This window comes from Lemur catta, chromosome 3 (assembly GCF_020740605.2).
Source record: "Lemur catta isolate mLemCat1 chromosome 3, mLemCat1.pri, whole genome shotgun sequence".
Lineage (NCBI taxonomy): Eukaryota > Metazoa > Chordata > Mammalia > Primates > Lemuridae > Lemur > Lemur catta.
The window spans coordinates 94,015,659-94,032,625 of NC_059130.1; the positions used below are offsets into that span (position 1 = coordinate 94,015,659).

The 16,967-nt window shown below is 59.2% G+C and overlaps 1 protein-coding gene across 7 annotated transcripts in view; it reads left to right on the forward strand.

Annotated features, from left to right (window-relative positions):
• Window positions 1–631: 631 nt before the first annotated feature.
• SLC6A9 (solute carrier family 6 member 9) overlaps window positions 632–16,967 on the forward strand; it is a 30,225-nt gene continuing 13,889 nt past the window's right edge. For 2 of the 7 annotated variants that reach the window (XM_045545614.1, XM_045545615.1), the window contains exons 1-2: window positions 641–787; window positions 6,488–6,600. In XM_045545614.1, the coding sequence (XP_045401570.1) occupies window positions 6,562–6,600 (39 nt within the window). In that variant the 5' untranslated portion in view covers window positions 641–787; window positions 6,488–6,561. Of the gene's footprint in view, window positions 788–6,487; window positions 6,601–16,967 lie in introns of those variants that run through there. The other 5 variants (XM_045545619.1, XM_045545620.1, XM_045545616.1 and 2 more) reach the window with 4 other exon arrangements.

Consider the following 16,967-nt stretch of genomic DNA (forward strand, 5'->3'; position numbering starts at 1 on the left):
GAGGGAAGAGGAAGCCCAGGTTGGTGTCTGCAGCCTCTGCTTTGCGACCACGAGAGTACGGCTGACCAAGCCAGTGGTCCAGGGACGGTTTGTGGAGAAAGAGCTCCCCCCAGCCGGCCGGTTCCAAGAAGCAGGACCCAGGCCTTACCCAGCTGTGCCCACAGCCTCTAGCGGCTCAGCTCCAAAGGGAATGGAATTTGCTCTGACTTCTCTCTAGGGCTAACGCAGGCGCAGAAGGCCAGGGGCCTGGCGGGCTAGCTCCAGCCCCAGCCCCCCGAAGTGCTCCAGGCCTTATGGCTTCATTCCAGCCTAGCCCGAAGGGGACGACATCTGCTTCCTCCAAGGGCCCCAGCTGGAGGGCAGCGAGGCAGGGGCGCAGAAGGGGGCTCCTTTGTGGAGCCCACTCCCTGGGGTTCGTGGGGATCAATCATCTGAAAGCTGGAGCGACTTGTAATTTTATTCCCTGGGAGGAGGAGTCTGAGAAGTCGGCACCGAGAGGGAGGGGATGAGATGGGGGGGAGGGCGGCCAGGGGAGCTGCTCAGGGAGGGGAGGGACTTGGCTAGGTCTCCCAAGCCTTCTCCACTCTTCAAACTTTCACCAAACTCTTAGCCCCCGCCTCCCCGAAACCAAAACACAACAAGCTCTGGAAGAGCTGCGAGCGGCGGCGGGGCGGGCGGACTCGCGGCGGCACAGTGCCTCGGGAGGCTGATGCAACTTTCCCTTTAAGAAAGCCACCTGGGCGCACCGCGGCGGACCCAGCACGCCCGGGCCGGGGGCTGCAGCATGGTAAGGGGGCTGGGGGAAGGGGGTGCTGCGGCCCGCGCCCCGTCTGTCCTGCCGTCGGTCTGTTTGGAGGCTCGGCGGGGCTGAGCCCCGGGACCAGAGTGTGTGCGCGCGCGCGCCCGTGTGTGTGTGTGTGTATGTGTGTGTGTGTGTGTGTGTGTGTGAGAGAGAGAGAGAGAGAGAGAGAGAGAGAGAGAGAGAGATCGCGCATGCATGCGGGCATCTGTGGGTAAGAGTGTAGGGGCACGCACCGGGATGTCTGTCTCGCCGCAAAGGTCGGGGTAGGTGCGCGCATCTTGGTGTCACCGCTGTCACCAAGGAGCCGAAGCGGGCGGGCACGGGGGGGGGCGCTCCCCGAGCGGGGTGCTGCGTGCCGATGCCGGCTTGGTCGGGGGCGGCGGCGCGGGCTGTGCGGGTAGTGGCGGAACCAGAGCGTGTCACGGTCCGTCTGGGGCGCCAGCGGTGCTGCGCGCCAGGGGCCTGCAGGAGCCGAGACTCGGCCGGCGGCGTCTGCGCCCGCGTGCGGGCTCCCGCTCCATCTTCTCCCACCGCTGGCCAGCCCGGCTGCCTATCTGGCCGCCCCAGCCGGCCTGCCTCCCTATCTGCCCGCCCACCCGCCCGCCGGGCGCCGGTGCCCGCGTGCCCGCGTGTCCCGGGAAGCCGCGCGGGAGACTCCTGGCGCTCCCGGGTTCCCTTTGTCCGCAGCTCCCGGGGCTGGGGCTTTGGGAAGGGACTGCGAGCGGGGCGCTCTTTGGGGGCTGCCACCCGGGAAGAATCTGCGCCCTCCCTACCGCGCCCCGCAGGACGGGCGCGCCTAGGGCGGGCCGGGCAGCCGCAGGTGAGGGCCGGGGCCCAGCAGCCCCGGGGCGCCCACCTCCCGCCAGCGCCCCGCACTCAGCAGCCGCCGCCGGGCTGGAGACAGCGGCCGCCCGGGCGGGACTGGAGGGGGCTTGCCCGCAGGGCCGGGAGGGGCCGAGCCGCCCGAGGGCGGGGCCAGGGGGCGGGGCCCTCGGCGCCCCGGTACTTTTCCACGGCAGGGCCGGGGGCGGGGCCGCCGCCTCCGCGCCAGCTGAGCGGCCCACACGTGGTGGCTGATGTAACGCCCACCCCCACCATAGCACCCCGATTAAAGCGCACACGCCCCGCTTCGAGGAACCGGGGCGCTGCCGCAGCTCCGAGAGCGACCGCGCCCCTGCCCGCCGGCCCGGGGCCTCCTTGCCGGGGCCGGCCGCTACTTAAAGGAGCCGCACCCCCTTTGGGGCCTGCTCGCCACAGGCCACGCCCCTCGCTGATCGCTCTTAAAGGAGCCGCGTCCCCGGCTCGCTGACAGCTCCCGCACAAAGCCGGGTCTATTTCTTTGCTGAAACCAGCGTGAGGCTGCGGCCCCAGGGAGATAAAGGCTGGGGACAAGGAGTAGAGGAGGAGAGAAGAACCTGAGAGATGAAAGATCCCAAAGTGAGGGGGCTTCAGGAGGTTGGAGAGTAGTGGATGAGGGGACTGGTTCTAGGGACTAATGGGCGACATTGAGCATGCCCATGTGTTTCCAAGGACCATAGAGAAAACGCCCCCTTACTCGGCCTATGCAGCGACTGCGACGGTGCCCGCTCAGTTCCTGGGTTTTGGGGGCATGGAAGAATCACACCTCTGCCCTGGAAGAGCTCTCCAGCTAGTGGGGGAGCCAGACTTGGACACAAGCGAGCATGCCGCAATGCTCCGTGTGACCAGAGTGCTAATCAGATGCACACAGCGTGCTTTGGGGTTACAGTAGGAACGTTGACGGCAACCCGGAGGACCGAGGAAGGCTCCGTGAGGATAAGGGCCCTGGGATAGGTTTTGAGGATGGAGAGGATATATACAGGTGGAAATGAGGACAACGGTGCTCGAAGAAGAGGGAGCCCCTGCCTGAGCAAAGGCATGGAGGCAGAAGCCCTCTAGGAATGCTGGGTAGTCCCGCATGGGGGCAGATGGCCGCAGGTAGCTGACCTGGGCTCCCAGGTAGACCTAAGGATCCTCCCCTTCTCCCACAGCCCCTTCACTCCCTCCATCACAGCGAGTGGAAATTGTGCTTCCTCCTCTATCTTCCTACTAAGGGAAAGAGCCTGTCACCTTTCCATCCCCAGTGAGGACTCCAGGGCTTGGCCCTTAACATCCATTGACCTGACGATCCTGTTTGGGGGAGAGGAAGGACACCAAGTCCTGTGACTGCCCTCTCAGCATCTGCCCTTGGTCACAGCTCACAAGCAGCTCAGACTGGCTTGTCCCACCTCACTCATCAACTCCCCCTGCAAAGCTGCAGCATCACCAGCATTCTTGTCTCTGAGACTGGCACCCGCAGAAACCAGAGACCCCTCCTTACCCTTCAGTATTCACCGCCCCAGTCCATTTCATCACTGAGTCCCACTGTGCTACCTTCTGTATTTCTCTCAAATCTGTGCGCTTCTCATCCCCTCATCACCTGCTCGATCCAAGCCCCCCCCCTCATTTCTGCTGGGCCCATCCCTGGTAGATTTCCACTCTTCCACTCTCACCTGCCTCCCGTTCTTTCTCCACACTACATCTAGGATGATGTTTTCAAAATGCACATTCCACTAGCTGCTCCTCCAAGTTGATCCTCTGCTTAAAAGCTATTAGCAGCCACCAGTGCCCTCGGGAGGATGACCAAAGCCCAGACCCAAAGGCTTCTCTGCCCTTCTTCATCTCCGGCCACTTTCTCCCTGGCTGGCTAAGCTCCAGCCTCAGAGCTTTTCCATGTGTTGTTTCATTTGCCGGACCCTCTCTCTTCCCTTTTCCTCACGATTGCCACTTTGCCAATTAATCCCTTTAAACTCTTAAATATCACTTCCTCAGGGACACCCTCTCTGACTCACACTGGGCCAGGCCCCCCTGCTGTAGAGTCTCATAACAGGATCTTTCCCTTTCATATCCCTTATCTCAGTCTGTAATTATTTAAATTTGAGTCATCAGTTTCACTCTTGCTCACTAACCTGTAAGATGCAGGAGGGCAGAGACCTTTGAGATCTTGGTGCCTAGCACAGGTCTGGCCCAGAGCAGATCTGCAGTCAACATTCGTGGAATAAATGGGTCTAATTGTGGCCAGCCTTACTTCAGTGCCTGCTGAGCAATTTAGGCCATGCCCTGTTGGCTGTGCGGAACAATTGGCAGGAATAGGGGCTTTAGGGCTTTCGGAATTTCGGAAGATTAACGGACTGGAGGGAAGGAAAATGTGGAGGACTTGAAGTAGAGAGAAAAATGAGGCAGAAACTTTAGAACTTACAAGGGAATTATTATTAGCCCCATGTTCCAGATTGAGAAAACTGAGACTCAGAGAGGTTAAGTGACTTGCTCAAAGTTACATTCCTAGTGAGTGGCGGAGCCAGAAATGCCGCCCAGGCCTACCAGCCCCGAGCACCCGAGCTCTCCACCACATGCTAAACTGACTGTGACCCGCTGCCGTGTGACAGTGGTGGCCCGTAGAATGCATTAGGGGCAGGTCTGGGGCCTGGGTGTTGTGGATCCCCAGCACCTAGGAGAGGGCTGGCGCACCATGGGTGTTGAATTGGGATTTTCTGAGTGGATGGATGGGGCCATTTGACAGAAATGGCAGGGGCAGGGGAAGCAGCAAAGCTTTATGCCCACCTCATTCTCCCGGGAGCAGCCACTCAGCAGTCTTTCCCCACTGACCTGTACACTACCTGAGGGTGCTCAGGACCTGGCCCGGAACAGGCTTTAGGGACCGCCTGGGTGTGGATGGGTTCCCTCAGAGTCACAGATGGCAAGTCTGAGAAGCTGGGTTCGAGTCCACAGTCAGGCACTTACACAAGGCATCTGGCCTCTCCCAGTCCAGAGGTGCACACTGCACACTGCACACTGCAAGAGCAACCCTGGGATGACCCGGGGGAGAACACTGTGCAGCCTAAGTTCCAGGACAGTGTCCTCAGTTCACTCACCGGACCAGAGGTACAATAAATAATGTCCAGCCCATGAGGTGGCTCTCAAAAATGCCATCTGTTGTTATTACTATCACCATGGTCATTATCATTCCCTGGTTGAAGACAGACAGCTTTAAGGAAGTCAAATCTAGAGTTTACTTGGGTGGGGGGGAGTGAGAAAGGAGGACAGGGCGTGACTCCCTTCTGAGGAAACACCCCGTTCTCCCCCTACTTGCCCCCAGAAGACCAAAACCATGAGTCAGGACCTCTTTAGAAGGACATGGTAAGAGGCAGGCAGGCCTGGGTTACAGGGTTACAGTCACCTCCCTCTCCGCCCCTGCCCTGAGGAGAAGGCTGTGCAGGAGCCCAAACCCCAGGCAAAGGGCCTAAAGAAGCCAAGGGCCCATTTGCATAGGCAAAGAGCTTCCTCCTCTCTCCTGTGGCCTTCCTGACTTCCTGGGCTTGTGGGTGAGAGGTGGCCCTTGACAGGTGGCTGTGGGTGGGGCACCGTGGCCCAGAACAACCTTTGGAGTAGAGCCCCTTTCCCGGAAAGGTAGGGAAAGTTCCAGAAGCAAAGCCAAATCCTTCCTGGGCCCAGGCCCTATGGAGGATGAATGCCCTTGTCCATCTGACACAGGGTTTTCCTACCATCTCCCATCGAGAGAGTTCTTTAAGACTCTCTGAAGATTGATTCCTCTTTTGAGGCCTGTCAAAAGCTACCCACTCTTCCGTCCTGTCTGCATTGAACCAGTCTCCACCTTCCATTGTCTGGCGCTCCCTCCAGGCACCAGCCCCACCTTGCCTCTCAGGTGCTGCCTGCTGGGTCCCAGCTGACCTGGAGCCCTTGTTCCTGGCCTCTGCCTCACCCCTGCCCCTTCAGTTCAATTCAATCTACGCTCTTGCCAGCTAGCCGAGCGCAGGGTTAGGCACTGGGCACAGAGGTTAAAGGAAACACAGTCCCAAGCCCTTGGGGAACTCACTGACTCACGGTTGACAAACTTATAAGCAAATAAGTGTAATATGAGATAAGGATGCTAGAATTCTGCATAAAACAAAGGAGGAAGAAATTTGTTGATTCTGGTGCGTGACAGTGTCAGGAAAGGCTACAGAGAAGAGGTGACATTGAAGCCTGGTCCTAAAGGATTTGTAGAATTTTACCTGGTGAGCGGGAGGGAAGGGTTGTAGGAGAGGGGATAGCCTGTGCACAGGCAAGGAGGTGTGACGGACTACACAGGGGCGTTTGCCTGCCCAGAGCTTACGGTCCAAATGAGTGACATAGCAACAAGCCCAGCTGCCCTAGAGCCTATGCTGAGTGGCACCAGGATAGGGCAGGACCGTCCTGGCTGCCTGGCCGGGGTGAGGTTGGGGAGGGGAGCATGTGCTCATCCAAGCTGACTCCCCTCCTGGGGACAGGCTGAAGCCATTCACACAGACGATGAGGGATTGGACTCCATCCCAGCTCTGTGTTCGTTTTTCATCTTTTATAGGACTGGGCATCTGGAGACTCAAAAATAGGCCTTTGCCCATGGGGACAGGAAGCCTGGAGATCGAGAGATCCAGGGGAAAGGTTGGGAGAACTGGGAAGCAGTTGGATCCGAGGGCCGTCCAGAAAGGAGCAGGATGCGGAAGAGGCCTGGCAGAGGGGCTGGGCGGGGGGGGGGGGGGGGGCAGTGAGGACTGCGAGCTGGCGGTGGTGCATGGCTCTGTGCCACCTGTCTGGCCTGCCCTGCCTTCCCGGGCCAGGTCCTCACCTTCCCCTGTGCTCTCTCCACAGCTCTTGAGGTCCGTGTCCTGAAAGGTGCTGGAAGCAGAGCCAGTCTGGGTCTGCAGAGCCCCCTGCCCCCACCCATGGCCACCCTGGTAGGAAAAGGTGCCAAAGGGATGCTGGTGAGTACAGGGGCCAGACTACAGGGAGGAGGGGAATCACAACACCGCCCCCCCAGGACCTCCCTCCAGCAGCTTGCCATGACAGGAGGGCCTAGGGGGCTCCGTGCATGGGCCCAGGTTTGGCACTGCCGGGGCTCCTGAGTGCCAAGCTGTCGCAGGCCCAGGCAGGCAGCCCCTCACCCAGCAGGTTAGACAGCACCAAGCTCCGAGCTCACAGGTGGGCAGATTCTGCCACAGACCCCTGCATGAAGGCCTCCCAGAAGGCAGGAGGTGCTCTCCCCATCCTTGTCACAAGAGGTGCTGGGGAGAAAAGGACACAGTTTGTCTGCTGAGAGAACAGTAGGACACCCATCACAAGTTCAGTCTTTGCTGACCAAGTGGTCCTCAGGCCCTGCCTGGGTTTTCTCTTCTTCTTTGGTTCTTCTCATTCTGAAAAGTAACATTTCATTTTGAATCCTCTCCTGAGGGCTCTCAGAAAATTTCCCTCTTCCCCTTCCCCAGTCATGGCCCTTCCTTTGCCCTCAGCCTGGGAGCACAGCAGAGGTGGTGGGGAGGCCCCTGGGAAACCTAGGCCTGGGGCAGCTCCCTGAAGGAGCAAGACTAGTTGGCGGATGGAGCAGCTCAGCACCTGAGGCAGGAACCGGGAAAAGATGCCAGATCCTATCCCGAGGGCAGTGGTTGTGTCTCTGGATCTTGCTTTAGGGACAGGCTAGACTGGTCAGCCGTAAGGCCTCTCCTTCAGCAGCTCCCTCCCCATCATTTCCTTCCATGGCTTTTCTCATTCAGTGAAAGATTGGCCTGGGGTCCTGCTGAGCCCTCCCTCAAAGAATCCTATCTCTCACCAAAGATTTCTGGACTCAAAGCACCTGGCCCAAAGGAGTGGTTTAGGGGAGGAAGCAGATGATTCTGCTTGGGGATTCAGGATCTTCCAGCTCACACTGTTCTGAGCCTCAGCACCCCTCCCCTCCCCCAGTTCCTCAGGCCTGCTCTGGTCTGGCCCCTCCCAGTGGGAACAAGTCAGAACGCACCATGGGTGCTCAGAAATGGGCACAGATGGAGGTCTTAGGACCTGAACACTTGGTAGGGGTGGATCCTGGGTGGGAACCCAAACATGGCCCCACCTTTCTCAGAGAAGTCTTGGAATTTCCATGGGCCTGTTGTTAGGAAGTGGGGGTGTGGCTGTGTCCCTTCTGAGTCCTGCCTGGCTGCTCTTCTTTCTCCGGAATGACCTGGAAGGACTGGGGCAGGCAGGCAGGAGCAATGTGAGACCCATTGTCCCAGAGTCCCTGCCTGAGCTGGGCTTCCCAGACCCTGCGGCCAGCCGGGCCAGCCAGTCTATGGACGGGAATGCTGCCTTGGGACTCCCGTTCCCAGCACCAGGATGTGCCTAAAGATAGCTGGGGCTCGCTTCCCTCCCTGCTCTCTGCCCTTTGGCTTCTGCCCGCTATTGCTGCCTTTGAGACTCACATCGTCTGTCCCATGGGCACCCCCAGTGGTTGCTCGGAGATTCTATTCCTGCCTCTTTCAGTTCTGCTGATGACCTTGGGCTACGCTATTCTTGGGTCCCAGTTTGGAACTGAAACTGCCTCCACTCAATGCTTGTCTCTAGGACACAGCCTCAGAGGTGCCCTGGCAGGGGGCCCCTGCGAGCCCTATCTCTCCTAGCACAGGCAGCTAAGTCAGCTCTTGGCGAGGTGTTGTGTCTTCCTAAGGGCAAGTGGCTAAGGAAGTTCCTTTCCAACACCACTTCTTGGGATGCCGTGGTAGGTCAGAAGAGAGGATGTTGAGGGGTGTGCATGTAAGCTGATGGCACCTGGACCTTCCCAAGTTGCCTTGTTTGTGCTCTAGCATGTAGGGGGTGGGTAGCTGGCCCCTGCCATGGGGTCCTCACTTCCATCCCTTTTTACCCCAGGTTTGGTGTGAGGACACTGACCCTCCAGCCCTCTCCAGAGTCCACAGATGCCCTGTGTCATCCTGGGAGCCTGTGCAGGGCTCTAGAGCAGGTGCCCCATGGAGGAGTGAGCTACTTCCCGGCACGTGCCCAAGCCCACATGCCTGCTGCACGTGTCCCTCCCCCCACTCCCAGCCCAGATGGTCTCTGCCAGGCCAGCTCAGCTGCCTCCCTCACGCCTCAGCAGCTCCTAGGACAGGGTCGTGCAAGAACCCAGCTGGCCAGGGTGCCTCCGAGCCTGGGAGCAGCTGGGATGCTTGGGGGCACTAGGAGGTGGGTGGGGTGGTCTTTCCACGGAGACCTAGGGCCTCTACACGTTCAGGGCAGGGCTCCGAGGACAAGGGGCTGGAGGAGAAGAGCCCAGGACAGGAGGCAGGACAGCCCCCACTGGCTCAGCTTTAACCCCACCATGTCACACCAGTTCCTGGGCTGGTCACCTCTGTCCCCTCCCCTGTGCTGCTCCCCACTCATGCAGAGTCTTGGGAAGTTGAGGCCTTGATGAGCCTTGTTGACCTCTTCCCATGTCTTTGAGCATGCTGCTTGCTTCTGCCGCTGGGAAGCCTGGTGATGAATAAGAGCAGAGTCACTCAGACTAGGGCTTTGGGCGCCACAGCATCTACATCCCAGTAGGCTTTGCAAGCACCACCAGCCGCCTGGGGCTGCCCCACCCTGACCTGTTCTCTTATGCTTTGACATGAGGGTTTGGACACCTCTCGTCTGCAGCATCCATCACAGGGCCTGGCACACAGTGGGTGCTTACCCAGCCCGAGTCTTGACATGTAGCAAGTGCTCAACTAGTACAGGCTTGGCACATACTGGGAAGTGCCCAGGCACAGGGCTTGGCACACACTGGGCACTCCCTTCGTAGAGGGCCTGTCATTCCCTGGGGCACTCACCTTGCCTAAGCCTCGGCATGTGCCAAATTGCTCAACTAGTACAGACTTGGCACACATTGGACACTCCCTTAGTAGAGACCCTGCCATCAGTGCTGGCCACACAGTGGGTGCTCACCCAGCTCAGGACTGGGCACACATCGGGTCCTCACCTGGCACAGAATTTGGCATACCTAGGGTCCTCACCTCGTGCGATACCTAGCACACCACAGGGACGATGAGTGCTCCCTCAGCATTGGACTTGGCACACAGTGTGTGTTCTTCCAGCATTAGACTTGGCACACAGTGGTCACTCTGCTCATGCAGGTCCTGGCACACAGTAGGTGCTTTCCTAGCATAAGGTTTGACACACAGTAGGTGCTCTCCTAGCTCAGGGACTGGCACACAGTGGGCACCTCCTTATATAAGGCCCAGCACAGCAGAGGTGCTCTACCAGCCAGGACAGCCTGAGCAATGACCTTGCACTGGTCCTAGATGTGGAACTACCCCCTCCCCAGTGAAATGGATAGTATCTAGATCCAGATGCAAAGGCCCAGCCTTCCTCAGGCTTCCTCTCTGGTCCCAGGGCCCTGGCCCCCACCCCGCCTCCCCACCTTCCCTCTAGCCCACCTCCTCAGCCCTGGCCCAGCCCCCCACACACAGCTTCTCTACAGCCCTCCCCCTCCCCCAGCACAGCTCAGTCCTAGCTCAGCAGGATTGTCCCTCCAGAGTCACAGGGGGCAGCAAAGCTCCTAGACGCCTTGCCCCTCTGGAGGCGTGCCCACTCTTATTAAGAAAAGTCAGAGGCAGGGGCCGGGAGTCGGCCTCCCTAAGTGGGGCTGGAGCAGCTGGATCCCGCTAATGAGGCCTCATTACGGCCAGGGCCCAGCGGGGCTGCCGCCGCCTCCTGTCCCCATGGCCAGAGCCAGGGAAAGCCATCCAGTCAGGGCTGCCTGTTCCGGGCACCCGGCCCAGGCCAGGGCAGCCAGAGCCCAGAGCCCACCCTGGGTGGAAGTGAGCATTTGGGCATCATGGGTGACTGGGCCTTCCTGGAGCCAGTGGCCCCGCCAGTGCCTTGGCCCTCAGTCTGTGCCTGCAGGAAGTCAGGGGAGTGTGTCTGGGGACCCGGCTTCATGAGGCTGGCTCGGCGAGCAGCTGAGTCAGTGGGGTCTGAGGCCATCCTTAGGAGACTTGCTGGAGCCAAGGCCCGTCGCCATCTTCCCCCCAAAATTGAGATAATAATGTAGCTCCCTCGTGGGATGGTTGGGAGGACTAAATGAGATAACATATGCAAAGTGTTTAGGACAGTGCCTGGCTCATAGCAAGCACTTAATATGTCTGATCTATTACTACTATTACTAACACTGACTAGGTTCGGTGATTGGTGGATATTATCCCCATTTTACAGATGAAGAAACTGAGACCAGATACGCTAAGTCACTTGCCTAAGGTTATATGTGGTGAGACAGTGACAGAGCTGGGGTTTGAGCCAGGTCTGTATGACTCTAAAGCCTATGCCTTTGTTTTTTTAATGTCATCCTGCCCTAGACAGTATTCCTGTATTCCCCTTGGGGTCACCACTTAGCAAACTCGCAGGAAAGCAGTCTTTACACCAGAACTCACGCATGCCTCCCTTGGTCTACCGTCTGTCAGGCCTTCTGCCACCATAGAAATTTCCAGAGGGACTTTCACCTTCCCAGCACAGGAACACTTACAGCCACTGGTTTGTGGTATCTTGGCGTCAGCTGGAGTCTGGCTGGTGAGTGTGGCCTCAGAGAAGAGGGCCTGGATAGGTGTGAGTGACATCCCACTACAGTCGTGGTGGCAGCGCCGGACTTACGCAGCCCGTGCGGCACACACTCCCAGAACACACCTCAGGTTCCGGGCAACGCAGTACAAACGCTCGCCGGTGCTTATTCTGAGACCCCCCACTTTGTCGGACTCTGTCAGCCACCCTGTTGGCTGACGCCATCTTTCTTTGGACAGGTGATGGTGCAGTTCACTAGGCCAGAGCTTTCCTGCACCGTCAGTCACACTCTCCTATGAGGACACCCCTCATCATCTTGGCTGGCTGGGGGTCCCCGACTCCACAGGGCAGATGCTCCCAGCCCATGCCCCTCTAAGAAGTCTGAGGTGCTCTGGTGGGGCGCCATGGACACACCTTCCGTCTTCCTGCCTGTCCCCTCTGGTGCCCAATGGGGCAGAGCCCCTCACTCACCTGGCCTACCGGGAGCCCACCCAGAGCCAGGCCTGTGGGCTCAGATGGCATCTGGGCCCCAAGGCCAGCTCTGGGAGGGGAGGGAGCCATCCTCTCGCTCTCTCCCGCGCTCGCTCTGCCCCACTCTGTGGTTGCAAGTGTGTATGTGTGTTTTGTTCCAGTAACTTGCTGGGAACAAGGGAAAAACACAACAAACCCCACGCCTCACTCCCAGCTCTGGATCACCCGCGCTGGGCTGCATGGGGACTGGCCGGAGGGGGAGGGCAGGGAGGGGGAGGCAGAGCTTCGGGAGGAGATGAGGTGAAAGTAATTGACGCTGCCCAGCCCGGCAGTGGGAGAGGCAGGGGATGCGTCAGTGTCGCGCTGGAGCTGGCAGAGGTGTGAATGAGCGGCCAACACGCGGGCTCTGAGTGCTCGCCCCGGGATGGCCGCGGCTCGTGGACCTGTGGCCCCCTCTTCCCCAGAACAGGTCAGTCACCTTCCAGAAGGTCGAGCCCCCTCCCTGGTGCCAGGCAGGCTTGGAGACTGGGCTGGGGGTGGGGAGGGGGCTGAGTGGTCTGTGCCAGGGAGGGGCAGGCACAGTCAGCGAGCGAGACAGACACCAGCAAAAGTGACCCAGAAAGTTGCAACTGTGCAAAGGAGTGCAGGAAGAGCTAGCTGTTAGGGGGGGCGAGGGGGAGGAGAGTGGGGGTGTGAGGGCTCCCCCAGCCCAAGGACCTGCTGAGAATCTGCTCTGTGTATCAAAGCTGCATTGTCCTCGCTCCCGGGGAGACGGGCCGGAGGTGCCCAGGAATTGTACTAATCAATACAGCCTCATTGTCTGTGCCACGGCAGTTACTCCTATGGGGAGAGTGAGTGAGGGGGCAGGGGAACGTGTACATGGGCTCAGAGGTGGGGGCGGGGGTAGGGGACGGGGCAAGAGTCTCAGCTGAGAGGAGAGAGACCCCACGGAATGTTCCCCAGTGTCTAGGGCAAGTGCCCGTGTGGGGTGGGAGCCAGTGTGTCCTCATCCCTGGAAGCTGGGGATGGGCAGGGGTACCAGGCACATGCGGCAGATGGCAGCGAGGGCAAGGAGACCGGGAAAGCTACCTTCTCTCCTGTAGGACATCCTGACTTGACCTTCAGAAGGCAAGAGAGGGAGTGTCCTCCGAGGCCACGGGGTGGGTTTGGGAGAAGCCTTACTCAGGGCTGCCCTCAAACCTCAGGTCTGCTGGGGTCCAGAACCAAAGCCACTTCCCAGAGTGCCAGCCCGCTGCCAGCCTCGAGGGTAGAGGCTGCCCACAGCTGCTGCAGCACAGGCAGGCTGTTGCCTCTGGTCTCCGGGGCTGCTAGGCTTCTCTGGGGTGGGAGGCGAAGGGATGGGCAGGGCCCACCGATGTCTTCCATCACTCTCCCTGGGGCCTGAAGTGGAGCCCAGCATGCCTGGGGGTGCCAGTCCTCTGCTGCCCGCAATATTGGCAGGTCCCTTTCTGCCAATCAGAGCCCCGTGATGAAATAGCAGCCTTGCCTCTCCCACCTGCTCTATGAAGGCCTGGACTGTGCGGGTCTGGAGCTGCTCTGAGGTTCTCCTTGAGGCAGGAGGCACTAGTAGCCCCTGGGGACTGCTCGGGCTTGGGGCAGATTTCCCGTGGTTCTGTTCTTCCACCCCCAGCCCCAGCCTCTTTCCCATGTCCAGGTAGCTGAGGCCAGAGGTTGGAGCCATGGCTGGGTCCACTCAGTGCCCGGAGGAATGAAGGACAGAAGATTCTGTCGTTGCAGAGCCAACACTGGCTACGGGCCTGCCCAGCCCCTGACTGAGGGGAAAGAACTTGGGGAGCAAGAGCAAGGGGACCAAAGGGTGGTCATGGGGTCTTCTGAGGCAGCCACATTTACTATAATGGCTGTTCCGCCCGAATTCCCCACAGGGGCTCGGAGAAAGCTGCCAGTGATCTGATTTGGCTCCAAGTCAGTCTGGGATGTGAGGTCTTGCCTGTTCTCCTCCATAAAGTTTGTCTTGGATGGGACTTCATCCCACGAGCAAACAACTGGGGCTGGACAGTCCTAAACGAGAAGCCTGCTGGGTCCCAGCGGGGCACGTCCAGCCAGGGCAGCCCTGGGGTTCCTCGGTGTCCACCAAGAGCAGGGGGTGGGGGCTGCAATTCACAAAAACATCCACGGGACACTGGTCTAGGAGGGCGGGAGTCACAGCCAGAGCAAAGTCGCAATCCAGGGCAGAAATCGGGGCTCTCGGAGTCTGCACGGAAGAACGGAGGTAGTACCTCCTCGCGTTGGTCGTGGTTACTCTGGGAGTGAGCTTCGCCACAGCTTTGTTTCGTCTTTGTGCTTTTCTGTATTTTTCAAAAAAAAATTTCTTTTTGCAATAAGCTGACTATAGTTTTATAATCAGCAAAGCAGCACAAAACATTTTTTGAAAGTAATCTAGAAAGCCAGTGGGAACTAATGGAAAATACTGGGGAACGTCAGAAATAGCAAAATACTTCTGCCCGGCGAGGCAGAGCTACAGAATACCAGCAGACCTGCTGCGGCTGTCCAGTCTGCGACTCTAGTAACCCTACTGAGGTTGTCTGGTGCAAATCCTGGTTTCACAGGTAGGGGTGCTGAGACACCAGGAGTGGAAGTGACCTGCCCAGGGTTACTGGAGAAGCAGGCTCTGGAACACCAGGGTTCTCACCCCCACGTGGTGTCCTGCCTCTGCCAAGCCCAGGGCAGAGTGGGAGATCCAGGTTCCGTCCTCGGAGCTGAACAGCCTTAATTCCAGGAGCTCATCCAGGGCAGTAAATAAGCCAGGCAGAGGGCTATGTAAAGCACTTACGTAAGAGACTTTGCTCAGTGGGTTCACTCGGCTAGTCAGGGACAGGGTGGGGGGTTGCTAACCCAAGAAAGACCACAGGTCTTTGTGCAGTGGGGGGACACTGGGGCTGCAATGACTGGTTCTAAGAGTAAGGGAACATCTGAGGGGCGTGTGTGTGTGTGTGTGTGTGTGTGTGTGTGTGTGTGCGCCAGCCAGCTCACCCCACCCAGCTGTGGAAGGAAAGCTCCAAAGCCTCCATTCTGCCCAACCTGGGAGAGCATGGGACAGGGCAGGGCAGTCCTGTCCTGGAAGCCACCCACCAGGCCCATGGCAATGGCCTTTCAGAGCCGCTGGGAGGGGTGGCAGGGCACAGGCAGGGGACTCAGAGGTGAGGGTAGGGGCTGTCCAGGCAGCCTTTGGAGGAGGGGGCCAGCCCAGAGGAAATCATGCACTATGGTTTAATTCCCCGCTGAGATGTGAGTGAGGGAGAGCAGAGGGACAGAGGTGGGTGACAGCGGGGGCAGGAGAGGCCTGGAGCACAGCCCGTTAGCGGGGCTGAGCTGGCTGAGGCAGACGGGCAGCCAGTCTAGGTCAAACCGTGAGCACAAAGGGGTTTTCTCATGGGCACCTCGGAGCCAGTGACCACTGCAGGGACAGTTGATATCAGTGACACAGCCATCCACCTGGAAGATCAAGAAAAACAAGAGGCTTAGAACAGGCAAGATTACGCAAGGAGGAAAAACAGTTATGCGGCATTGAAAAAAGCTTAGCTGCTCGGGAGGGAAGTTGGGGGGGAGCTGTCCCCAGAGGAGAGTTGGGCAAGGAAGGCGACCAGAGTACCCAGAAAGCGCCTGCAGAAAGGGAGCATGTTGGAGAGCCTCTCCTCCGCTCGCTTGGAGAAAGGTAGGCTTGCTCTGTCCTCTACCGAGAGCTCGGCCCTCCCCAGCCAAGCCACCTGAGTGTGGATTGCACTGGAATGGAAGTCAGAGGCCCAGCCCTGGGTGAGGTTCCTGCGGTCAGGGCACCACGGTGCTGAGACGTAGGCCCGGGCCAGGGGAGACGGGAGCTGCTTCTGTGGGGGGCCTCTGTCCATGGCAGACCTCTAGTGTTGTCAGGGACTTCCTGCCAGAGCCTGATCGCCAACCCCAAGCCCCAGTCCTGTCCTGGGCACTCCGGCCTCCCTGGGCTGCACCCTGCACGGCTGGACTGGATCTCGCACGGCTCATTAACAGAGCACCGCCTGGCTCTTGAGGCTCAGGAAGGCAGCTGCTGGGGGCATGTGGCTGGGGGCACCCTCTCTGTGCCCCTCATATGCCAGGGAAGGAGCCAAGTGTGGTCCCGCTGCACTTGGTTGGGAGGATGGGGTGTCTGTCCCTCATGCTGCTGGGGCCAGGAGGGAGGCCTCGAACTTCAAGCCTTGGGGACCTGGGTCTCTGCAAGGGACCTTGCCTTTGCCCCGCTCACTGGCCATCCTGGACCCTCAGTTGTCCCTCTTCCAGCTGTAACTGCTACTCTGTGATCCCACCCACGTACTCTGTAGCTGCCACAATCCGGCATTGTGCCCCTAAGTAAACAAGCCTGGGACAGAATAAAACCATTATTGTGGGGTCAACATATAGGAGCCCTATTTGGCTGGTGTTTGTTCGGGAACGGATAAACCTCCCCAGGCAGGACTCACACCCTCCAAAAAATGGCCCCCTGACCCTGTGGAATTGCTACACCTACCCCAAAGAAGGCTCTAGGAGGAGGTGACATGCTCAGGCAGGATTCTGCAGGGGCATGTCACAGAGGGCGCACTCAGGCTGGGGGTCACCCCCACCCAGGGCCCAGTGTGCCCTTTCATCAGCGAGGCCTGTCTTGGCCTCAGCGTGCCGTCCCTCCTTGTCCTCCTGCCATGCTCTCGTGGCTTTGAGAACTCCCCTCTGCGGTCACGTTGAAGTCGCATCTAAAGATGATGGGTGTTTAATTTGTCCATGGGCTGCTCCCCTGCTAGACTCCCAGCCCTGAGTGGGTGGGAGCTCTCTGCTGCGTGCACTGCTGAAGTCCCACCGCCTGGCACAGGGCCTGGCACACAGCAGGTGTCGATAAATCTGTCAGTGCAGGAATGAATGAATGAGTGAGTGAATGCAGGCTTGTTCAGCCGCCGATTTGCTCTGGGTGCTCCTTGAAGGGGACCCATGGTCCCTGGCGCTGCGGTCCCCAACCTCTGCAGAGGGTGTGCGGGTCAGCACCCTGTGGGGTTGATGCGGGCTTTCAGGGTGCACCAGGCCTCGGTGCCTGCTGTGCCCGCTTTCCCAGTCGGGCTGCACGAGGGCGCCTGGGGCCCGGTGAGGCCACTCGTCCCCTCCGTGTTTGTCTGTCAGCATTTCCATACACCAGGCTGCCTTGCTTGTTGGCCAGAGCGATTGTTGTCCTTGAATATGTCTCTTTGAAGCTGAGGGTCAGTGTCACGTCACCATCATCTCTCCAAGGCTGTGCTGCTCCGTCTCTGATCCTGGCGTCCTGAGACTCCCGTCCGTTTCTTTCAGGGCAATA